Raw genomic sequence first — 11,701 nt, 5'->3', positions numbered from 1 at the left:
GGTTTAAAACAAACAAAAGGAAATTTTTCTTCACTCAGTGTCCAGTCAACCTGTGGAACTCCTTGCCAAAGGATGTGGTGAAGACTAGAATTTTAACAGGGTTCAAAAAAGAGCTAGATAGATTAATGGAAGTTAGGGTCATCACTGGCTATTAGCCAAGATGTGTAGGAATGGTGTCCCTGGCCTCTGTTTCGATGGAGGTGGGTGACAGGGGAAGGAATCACATGATGATCACCTGTTGTGATCCCTTCCTCTGAGGCATCTGGTATTGGCCACTGTCAGCAGACAGGATACTGGGCTAGATGTACCTTTGGTCTGACCCACTATGGCCATTCTTATGTTTTTATGTTCTTACGTTCTTAAACTGTGAAAGTGGGAACACGGCAGCATCTTTAATTAGACACAGAAACTTTTAATGTTAGATATCCCAGTGCATAGTGATAAGAATGCAAACTTTTAGACCCATGTAATAAACCTCAGCCGATTAAATTCTTTTCTGGCAATTGGCAAATCCATAAGAAAAAATGTCCATGCCAATCAAATAGCAGACAGCTGGTAACCCTATTTTGGTAATATCCATATGTCAGCTGCATGTCATGACAGTTGTATTATTACAGATGTTTTTTGTAAACCAGTGTGGCATCATCGGGAAGGATTTACTCTTTGAAGAGTCTTTTGCAAGTGCTTCATTGAACCACTGTTCATGGAGCATAAGGCAGCTACTTGGTGAGGAAACCGACAATCCTATCATAAGCTCAACATTTGTGGGCCTGGATGGAGCCCAAGTGAAATCAATTGCTAGCCCTCCCCAGATTTCCCTGGTGGCCACTCTGGGCACCACCAGGGAAACTCATATGCCCCCCTCCCGACCCTGGATCCCTTAAAGGGGCATGGGCTGTCTTATTCAAAGTAGGAATAAGAGATCCTCCGGAAAAGGGCTTTATTCCGGAGGATCGCGCCAGTCTAGACGCTTTTTTCCGGCTTTTCCCCAAGCCGGAAAAAAAGCGGCGGCCATGTTTATTTAAATCCCGCGGGGGATATTTAAATCCCCCGCGGATTTCCCTATTCTGAAGTTGGAAATTAACATGCCTCTTCCGGAGAAGGGGCCAATGTAGATGTAGCCCCTTGGGTTCAGAAGCTGATTTAAAGGATATGTTACAAACCACAGTTAATAGTTCTGCAATTTCACATCTGAGTTCTTTCAGAACCCTTGGGTGAATGCCATCCGGTCCCAGTGATTTGTTACTGTTAAGTTTTTCTATTCGTTCCAAAACCTCCTGTAATGGCACTTCAATCAGGGACAGTTCCTCAGATTCATCACCCATAAAGGACAGTGCAGGTTTGGAAATCTCCCTAACATCCTCAGCCATGAAGACTGAAGCAAAGGAATCATTTAGTCTCTCCGCAATGGCTTTTTGATCCTTGATTGCTCTTTTTGTATCTCGATCGTCCAGGGGCCCCTCTGGTTTTTTAGCAGGCTTACTGCTTCTAATGTACTTAAAAAACATTTTGCTATTTTTTTTTAGTTTTTGGCTAGAATCCTTATGATTCTGAGCCCTGCTAACACAAGTCTCTCCTCCAGGTAAGGACTTCCAGATGCAGTGGAAACCTACCCTTAAGAGTCTGTCTTATTGCTTCCATTGGAAGAGTGCTTATTGACTTTCATGAGATCTGTGACTGTCTTTATAATGAAGACCCATCTGAGGGTAACCATCAACACTTTGAAAACATAACAGCACCAAATACTGTGTTCTCATCAAAACATGAGGGATCCTGTACCTGCCTTGAAAACTGGCTATCACTTTAAATAGCAGCAAGCAAACCAAGCATATAACCATATGCAGTTTACTGCACAACAAAACATGATCCATGAGTGAATCCATACTGACACTGCAACACAGAAGCAAAATACAATGATGGCTACGCCCCAAATAGCTTCTTTGGTAGAGGAGGGTCCTTCGCCACTCTTCAGGGGAGGGGCGTAGAATGCTGGCTTCTTGCCTTGACTCTAGCAAAGGAGCCAAGAAAAGGTGAGCTGTGGCAGGGGCAGATGATCATTTTGCGGGGCCCAAGGCAGCACAATTTCGTGGGGCCCCTTTTTGCCACGGCGCATGCGCGGGGCTTCTTGAAGTGCGGGGCCCGGGGCGGCTGCCCCGCTCGCCCTGCCCTATATCCGCCCCGAGCTGTGGTGATGACAGACGGAGTGTGACAGGGGAATGCTTTACAGACGTCACGTAACAATGGCAGAAAAGCAAAACTCTAAATTCTGAATTTATTTCTTTTAGGTCCAGGAAAGAGGAAGATGTTATGAAACTGGACCAATGCACCATGAAGTGATTTTTAACCTTCAAAAAAGAGAAGCCCAGGGATGGAAAAAAACACCATACCAACTCTCAGAGGAGTAGCCATGTTAGTCTGTAACCTAAAAACGACAAATGGTCCTGCAGCACTTTAGAAGCTAACAAAAAAAAAATAGATTTTATCACGAGCTTTCGTGGGCAAGTGTTCTTCCTCCTTTATGCCAAATAGCACCGTCGCTCCAATTTTGCCCTTTCAATCTCTCTGTTTGGTAATGCATCTGTACGGAATAACCACTCTGGTAAGATTGTGCTGACAGCACTGTATCAATGACTGAAAAATTACATTCATCCTTATCCTGAAAAGACCTAAGAATATGTCACAGGTCTTTTAAGAGGGAGTAGGGCTACTGCACTTGTGCCTCATTAGCTGTATTATTCTTTTACATAGGGACTGTCCAGTTTGGCCGATGTATATAGCAGAGGAACATTGTTGGCACATGATGGCATATATAACGTTAGTAGACGTGCAAGAGAATGAACCAGTGACAGGATGGCTGATTTGGTTAGGTCCTGTGATGGTGTTGCTGGTGTATATATGTGGGCAGAGTTGGCACCGAGGTTTGTTGCATGGATAGGTTCCTGAGTTAGAGTTATTATGGGGCAGTGTATAGTTGCTGGTGAGAATATGCTTCAGATTGGCGGGTTGTCTGTGGGAGAGGACTGGCCTGCCTCCCAAGGCCTGTGAAAGTGAGGGATCATTATCCAGGACAGGTTGTAGATCACTAATGATGTGTTGGAGCAGCTTTAGCTGAGAACTGTAGGTGATGGCCAGTGGTGTTCTGTTGGTTTCTTTAACCCACGATGTTCATGTTGTTTTGAAATTATGAATGAAAAAGCTATAAGAAATATCGGGGTTATTTTTAAACTTCATGTATTAGTGAAAGTTATGTTTCCCCATTTGTGACATTACCAGAAAATACTCTGAAGTGGAAAAAAAAAAGAAGTTCAGAACAAAACTATAACCACTGAGAACAGCAAATGTAGGAAAAAGCAGAAGTTTTCTTTATTAACAACTAAAGCTAATGTTATAGCTTATGTGAAATTAAAACAATATTTCTAAAATGTGCAACAATAAGAAGACTTTTTCTAACTCTTTATATGTGTATCCTAATGAGAAAATTAGGGAAATTTCTACCTTCAGAATCAAATTTACATTGGTTACATGGCTATATATCATGATCACTGCCATCAGTGGTATTATCTGCCTTTATTTGGTAACTCTGAAATATCAAGGGCAAATGCATGTTTATCACCCCCATGTTTGCCTGCTTCATGTGCATTTTTAATGATAGCCCCTGGATAGTAAGTAGTGTGTTCTTACACTGAAAGAGCAAGTGGAGGAAATCTGAGAGTTTGAGTTTCACATTAAATGTAAAGCCAGAAGGACTGAAAATCGGGCGCCCAAAGGTATTTAGATGCCTAAAGATGCAGCTGGACACCTAGGCACTTCTGAAAATCCGATTAGGTGCCTAACTTCCATTTTATTAAGCAGCAAATACCAGTGACTTTAACTGAAGAGTGCCTTTCACAAGAAAAGTGAAAGTCAGTTTTGCGATGCTTGTTGGATGTATGTTAGGATAGAACAGAAACACACTAGTTTTTATCAAGCTGTAATTTTTGTGAATTATTTGGGCACAGGTTTCTGGTGGTCTGTAAGGCTATTTCTAAATATTTGTATAATGAAAGTGTGTGCCTATCTCCTCTTAAAAATTCACAGGCCCATCCCGGTCATTGCCCAGTTATTTTCCAATTCCCATTTTTGTGCAAGCAGGGATACACAAGTCTTTGGATGACTCCTGGAGGGAGCCTACAACCCTTACCCATCTCCTAAGGAGGGTTAATGAGAGTGAAGCAGTTCTCTCCCCTTCCGAATTGCTAACCGGTAAGGAGCTCTGAGGAAGCTTAGGAGCTACTCTAGAGAGGTGATACTTTGAGGGTTTGTATAGTTTAGTTTATTGCTTGTGGCAATAATCCAGCTAGAAACCATTGCCAACCTTGTGTCAGTCTGGATTTCAGGCCCTTCTGAAACGGTTGGTGTGTTAGCAGCAGGCCTAGAAAGGAGACCAACAGCAGTTTCAGCAGGCCCAGATAACAGTAAGAACCGTTCCAGAAGTGACTATTTCAGGGGCACATCATTATGGACTCCAAGCAGTATTTCCAGTTCCCCCCTGTCTAGGTCCAGATGCCTATCTGATCAAGTTTGAGTGTGTGGCTACCATAACCTTATGTGTGTCACTACCAGGTCTTGAGTGGTCAGACCTCATGGTCAGAATAGTAGTCAGGCAGAGTTGGGCACCAGGCCATCAGAATCTGAAACAGGCCAGATGGTAAAGGAGGCAGGAGATAGGCATGCTCAGAAGCTGGAGACTGGGCTCTCTCATGCTCAGCATCTGAAACAAGGCAGCCTGGATTGTTGTTCATATTGTTCCCTATTGGCTTCCTAGATTAAGTACTAATGCCAGCCAGTGGGCGGTGAGGAGCTGCCACTCATGTCTTGCTGGATGGTATTTCTTGCTAGGGTTGCCAGGTGTCCGGTATTGAACTGGACAGTCCAGTATTTTTGCCTCCTCTCTGGTAAAAAAATTCAGAAAATACCAGACACCTAAAATGTCCGGTGCTTTCTGATTTTTTTTCCCGGCAAGGAGGTGAAAATCCCAGGCTGTCTGGCTCAATATGGAGGCAGCCTGGCAACCCTAGTGTTTACTGGGTTCCTCAGGGGAACTGTCTGGCCCGGCGCAAGAGGTATGATGGCGGGTGGCCACCGGCAGGCTGTTAGGGCCAAAAAGCCTCACCACGTAGTTTTTAAAGGGGGCCCCGGTGGGTCTGTTTTGTTGTTTGTTGATTTTTTCCTGGCATGGGTTTTTTTTTTTTTGGTTCGGTATTTTTTCTGAAACCATCTGGCAATCCTACTTCCTGCTGGTCCCAGCCTCACAAGGTCCTCTGGCAAGAGTCCAACATAACCCTTCTGTGGCCATGTGGAGAGGTCAGTGGTCTAGCACCCCCTAAAATCCCCACTTGTAACCCTCCAGGTTCTTATAATGCAGGTATGGGGAAACTTTTTTGGGTCAGGGGCCACCGACCCACAGAAAAATCAGTTGGAGGCCACACACAAGTAAGAAGCGGGGGGGGGGGGGGAATGTTCACTGTGGCCTCCAACTGAGGAGAAAGACATTCCCCACACTCCCCTTGCACACCAGAGCCGGGGGGGGGGGGCTAGCCTAGAAGATTTTGTGTGCTCTAGCCCCCATGGAGGGTAGCAGGGAGACTGGAGCACCAGTGTGGGCTCCCCAATGGGGGAGGGGGGAGTGAGCCTCAGGGGCTAGATCCAAGCAAGATGAGGGCTGCATCTGGCCCCCAGCCTGAGGTTACCCACCCCTGTTAAAATGGGTCACTGAGCTATGGGCCTGACCCCCTGAGTGGGGAGGCCAGAACTGCTGACGGGAATCCGCCAATGACTGATGGCATTATCGTTTGGGACAAAACCTGAGTGATACTGGCATAGATTCCTCTCAGCACTTATCTACCATCAGCAAATAGTTCAGCATCTGAGATGTGCATTAGGGCAGAATTTTGCCCTTTAATTTTAGTTCTTAATCAAAATCAGGAATTGTAAGATTCACTCATTCATCTCTCACATATTTCTTGACTACCATTTTATTTAAATGATACCAGTAAAAACTCCTGGTTTCATAATCATTGAAAAAGAAAAATCACCTTGGCCTTCCCATGAATCAATGTGTAGCAGGCAAAGCAACGGTAGCATCACTCACATATGCTAGCAGTAAAAAAGTGACCTTTTATAACAAGATGTCTCAATTTTCTGATGTCCCACTGTAAGTGTCCTAGACCTGATATTCAGAAATGCTGATCACCTGCTGTTCTCACTGGCTCAGCTAAAGCTCTAGGTATTGAACATTTCTGGAAGAATCAGGCCATTGGTATCTAAGGTGGACTCACAAGCCCAACTTCTCAAAAGGGGTGTCCTCTAATTTTAAGGCAATAAACTATAGTTTCCTATAGTTTTCTTACTGAAGTCAATGGTCATAAGCGCTCTTTTTAAGCATTAGCACAAAGGAAGTCATGGGTAGCACAACAAGTTTTACTGGTCCCACAAAAACTAGGAACAATGCTCCACATTGTTGCGTGCCCTCCGCCTGCACTTTGTCTAGTAACAACTATTTGCATATATACAGGTCTGGAGCACTCCTGTAACACACTGAATTACTCATTTAAATAAGAAAAGCTCATAACTGATCCATGAGCCTTTTCCTTCAGACTTGCATTACTGTAAAAGTGGCAGAGAGTGAGTCAATGGGGACAACACAAAAAAGAACTCCAGGGGAAAAGTTCTGGAAAGGAAGATAGAGAAGAGGGAAATGCAAAAGCATCATGATGCACATCATGTTCTGCTTCTATTGAAATCAGTGACTACATTTTGTTGATAGTCAATGGGTGACTGGATCGATACCTTTGCATCTTTTAGAATATCAATTTGAAAATCCTCTCATTACTAATGTCTATCTATTCATATTTTATCTAAAATATAAATTGGCACTAGAATTTGTCTAGTCTGAAGTTTTTGCGTAACTGAATCATTGTGGAACAGACGCGTGTGTTGGGTAAAGAGTGTAGAATTCAGTGGAATTTTAAATGGAATTTAAATATCTTTTCAGAACAGTCTAAAAACTATATGGGTTCTGAAATCTTTAACTGGTCTTAAATATAAATAAATGAGTATGGCACACAGTTCTAGCTGGAATTATCCCAGGTAAAATAGTTGGTAGCTATTAACTTGCTTTTGAGACCTGGAATTTTAGCTAATTGAGAAATGCAAAAATTAAAATCTGTGCCTAATGTTCTATTAATGGATAATTCCATTTGTGATCATATTCCAGCTCAGGCCTGCACAACATACGGCTCACAGGCTGCATGCGGCCCGAAGGGGCTCACTGTGGAGCCGGCGATGACTTTTGGAAATAAATCTACGCCCCATCCATATTATAACTTGTATCAGAGTTATTTCTTCTCTTTTTGTGTGACTGAGTCTTTCCCTTGTGTGGGAACAAAATCTTGACATGTAGGGGGGTGTTGTTGTTTTGTTTTGTTTTTTTGGCTCGACAAAAATTTTTAGCCCGCATGTTCGGTATTTTTTTGGGAGAGTTGTGCAGGCCTGTTCCAACTCTTTGTGGTAAATATGTAAAAGTGAAATGAAAAAACTAAAGTTGCACTTCTCCATTTGTGATGTGCATGAAACATTAAGATTTAGAAGAGGCATTTTCTACCAGTTGCTGTGAACATTCCATTTGTGCCATTTCGGCCCTCGCATCCAAATGGATGGATCTGGCTTTGACTCATACTTACTTTCAGACATTTATGGGTATCCGATCTATGAGAACACGAGTGATTTTAATTACTCTGGTAACTCTTGTCAAATGGATGATCTCCACACATTTGGTGCCCATCTCACCACCATCCTCTACTCTCTGGCTTTTGTTCTTAGCCTGCTAGGAAATAGTTTAGTGTTATGGATCCTAATGAAATATGAAAACCTTGTGTCGTTAACAAACATCTTCATCATGAACCTTTGCATCTCCGACCTGGTCTTTTCTTGCATGCTGCCCTTCTGGATCATGTATCATTTGAATGGATGGATTTTTGGTGATTTTCTCTGCAAGGCTGTGAATGCTGTTTTCTCTATCAGCTACTACAGTGGTATTATCTTTTTGACCGTAATGACTATTCTCCGGTACCTGGCAGTGGTGAATCCCTTGTCAACCTTGCGTACTCAGACACGGCAGTGTGGCATTCAGATGAGCTTGGCCATTTGGGGTGCTAGCATGTTAGTGGTGATTCCTGAGATGATTTTCACTGAAGTGCAATTTGTTGATGATTCTATTGTCTGTGATTATGCTGACTTGGATTGGAAAATGGTAGAAAGTTATCAGCGAAATGTCTTCTTTCTCTTTTCCTTTGCTGTTATTGTATTTTGTTATGTCAGGATACTGAAAATTCTGCTCAGAACAAGATCTCATCGAAAGCACAGAACTGTAAGACTCATCCTTATCATTGTAGTAGCTTTTTTCTTGAGTTGGGCACCTTATAATATCATCTGTTTCCTGCAATTTTTGCCAGGTCAGATCATCCTTTTGACCTGCCAGATCCAAAAGAACATTGCATATGCCTTCTACATCAGCCGCAAAATTGCCTTTTCCCATTGTTGCCTCAACCCTGTGCTCTATGTATTTGTTGGAGTCAAATTCAGAAGGCATTTGGTGCACCTGTGCAGTTACTTTTGGCCATGCAGCAATAGGCAAACCTCCAGCCCCAGGATTTATTCTCATGGCAAATTCCACTATGAAGATGCTTCCATTTACTGAAGGCTTCTCTGCAGAATTAAGCATGAATGAAATATTCAGATTTTAAAACCCATTAATAATTGATTTTTGAGGCATTCACCTGAAAGACCCACAATTTTTATTCTTTGTGAATATGTGAGACATGAGAAAATAGTAGCAAAAGTATTTCCAATGGGGAGGGGTAACAATCTATTTTTGTAAATATTACCTCTATTTTCTGATCAAGGAGCCAAATTCTGCTCTCCCTTACATTACTGCAATTCCATAATATCTTTGAAGCAGAGTAAATGAGAGCAGAACTCACTCACTGTCACTACTGGGGTTTAAACCAGGTCTTATTAATTTGACAGAAGATACAGAACTCAGAATATCTGAAGTTTTCCAGGTAAACTTTTCACTGTTGCTTTGTACAAATGCTATTAATATTATAAGTGTAAGACAACCCCTTTTTCTGACCCTCAACAGAAAGTGTTGGTGGCTGATGCATGGTAAAGAAATTAAGTTAATGAGTGTGTTAATACTTGTGAAATCCTAGTAAATCCTAGAAAAGTTTTTCCAAACCAGTCTGCTTTTGATTTTGATACTGATGTTTTGTTTTGATACTGATGAATAGCTATTTGTTTAAAAAAAAAAGTTTTTCTTTAGAAAGCAAGAACAGTAAATCTTAACATAAATGCTTGTTTTGCAGTTCCAGATGATGTTTAAAATACTTCATCTATCTATAGAAGTGTCTGAATCTGTGAAAAGCAGGCCCAGTCAAAGTTAGGCAGGCACATTCTTTCCGTCTGCTTAATTGGTGCATATGAATATGAGACATGCCTATGCATCTCAGATATTTGCATCTTCATCTGGCCACGCTAGGCACCTACCTGTGTGTGTGTGTGTGTGTGTGAATACCCATTTGGTGTGTGAGCTTTTTGATTATTTACATGCAGCATTTAGGAATGTGCAAAGATTTGCATGCACCCTGCTTTGACAATCTAGCACTTAAAGGCATAAGACTCTGTTGCAATAATCTCTTCAGACTTCCTGCAACAATCATTTTAAATGAAAGTATAATTTTAAATTCTTCAGGGGGTAGCTGAGTTGGTCTGTAACAGGAAAAACTTTAAACTACAAATAGTCTAGTAGCACCTTAAAGAGTAGCAAAACATGTAGATGGTATCATGAGCTTTCGTGGGCAAAACCCACTTCTTTAGATGATTATGATGATTAGCTGAAGAAGTGGGTTTTGCCCACGAAAGCTCATGATACCATCTACATTTTGTTAGTCTTTAAGGTACTACTAGACTATTTGTTGTTTTTTTAATTTTAAATTGTTTGTTAAAATACACTCTCATAATAAAAACAAGACAAGGGAATTCAATACAAAATTATATATTATTGTAATGGGATTCCTGAGATACTAGACACATAGGTTAAAAAGTATTAACTAAAGATTTTCAAGAGAACTGAAACTGCCACATTTTTAGCCTATTTTTGTTTCCCTCCAAGCAACGAGTGTCACATTCGTTGCATACTCCCAATATTACTGCATTACAGATGTGCTGGAAACCTGTGCTTGCAGCTCTTGGTGTCGAATCTCAAACATCAAGCTGAATTAAAATAATTCTTTTCAATAGACTGTGAACTAGTTTTTATTCTATGTAGCCAATCCCCTTTCCCAATAAACCCTTTTTCAGCATTCCTATGTGGCCTACAGGAAGCCACCTGTTATTTCCTGAGAACGGTACTATGCAAAGGTGGGAAAATGGGGCCCAATTCATTCTTAATGTAACTCCACCACAGAAATCAATGGGGTTATACCCAGGATTAATTTGATCCCCTGAGTGTTGCCACCATACTGTAAGCAAATATTTAATCTGCAATTTAATCTGCTCTATAGTTAACATGGACACTTAGTAGGCAACAGATTCTGCTGGTCTTAAGGTGGTTATTTTAAGAAAAAGTGTAATTGTACATTTTTAGCCATTGATTGAATCCATCTACCAAATCAAAATTCACAGTCTTCCCATTTGTCATGTGAGTGAGCTTCTCTATAGGAATCCATCCATCCTGTTAAACATGAGTGAGTTTACCCTTTTACTGCAGCTAACAACTCTGCGGTAAGCTGAGGTATTTTGACTTGTGGTGGAGAATTCCAGCCAAAAGACTCATCCAAAGACCACTGAAATCAATGGGACTCTTTCTCCTTACTTCAATAGACTTTTAAAATCAGTATAAAAATGCCTTCAACTATGAAAATGAAGATTACCTAAAGGCGAATGGAACTACTTCAGGAGTACCTTCAGAAATAGCTCTATTGACTTCAACAAAACTACCCCAGTGTAAACAAGAATAAAATAAAGTCCTGTATATCTGCATCATTCAATAGGTTTTGAAAACTTACGTGTTGTTAGGCATCCTTTAACACTTTTGTTGTGGTATTTCATATCCTATGTAAGGCTGAGCAATATAATAAAGGGATAAGATTAACCACCTGGATTGTTTTGGGGGCTCTGTTTGAGGGGAGGGGTTAGTTTTAAACATTCTAGTTAAATTTGGTTTTAACTTGTGTGTGTTTTGTTTAGGATATTGGTATGTCTGAAAATGAATTGTGTAAAGAAAATTGAATCTTATAAATGCAGAATAACATTTACCATTATGTGCTTTTGATTAATTCTATTAAACCAGTAACTGAAGGATTTGCAGTTTGTCATGTTCTCTCTTGGGAATGAACAGTGTTCTTTGGTCTCTATAGGGTGATCTGCAACTGGGGTTCTTAAATGCTAGTATAGCTCTTATTTTTTATTATTATGAACATTTCACCTAGCTGTCCCAAAGTGCTTTGCAAGGAGGTTAATATCATGTCCTTCAATTTACAGATGGAGAAACTAAGGCACAGAGAAGGGTAACAACTTGTTTCACCTTACAGGTTAATGACAGATCTAGGATTAGAACCCAGCTTTTCAGAGGCCTAGTCTACTTCTCCAGCCACTAGGTCAC

General features: G+C 41.2%; 1 protein-coding gene across 1 annotated transcript; it reads left to right on the top strand.

Moving 5' to 3' along the window:
• The first annotated feature begins 5,622 nt into the window (after positions 1-5,622).
• XCR1 (X-C motif chemokine receptor 1) lies at positions 5,623-11,701 on the top strand. Its single transcript, XM_075921895.1, has one exon. The coding sequence runs from the start codon at positions 7,691-7,693 to the stop codon at positions 8,735-8,737; it is 1,047 nt and encodes a 348-aa protein (XP_075778010.1). The 5' UTR covers positions 5,623-7,690; the 3' UTR covers positions 8,738-11,701.

Source organism: Pelodiscus sinensis, chromosome 2, assembly GCF_049634645.1.
Source record: "Pelodiscus sinensis isolate JC-2024 chromosome 2, ASM4963464v1, whole genome shotgun sequence".
Taxonomy (NCBI): domain Eukaryota; kingdom Metazoa; phylum Chordata; order Testudines; family Trionychidae; genus Pelodiscus; species Pelodiscus sinensis.
This window is presented reverse-complemented; position numbering and strand designations above follow the sequence as displayed.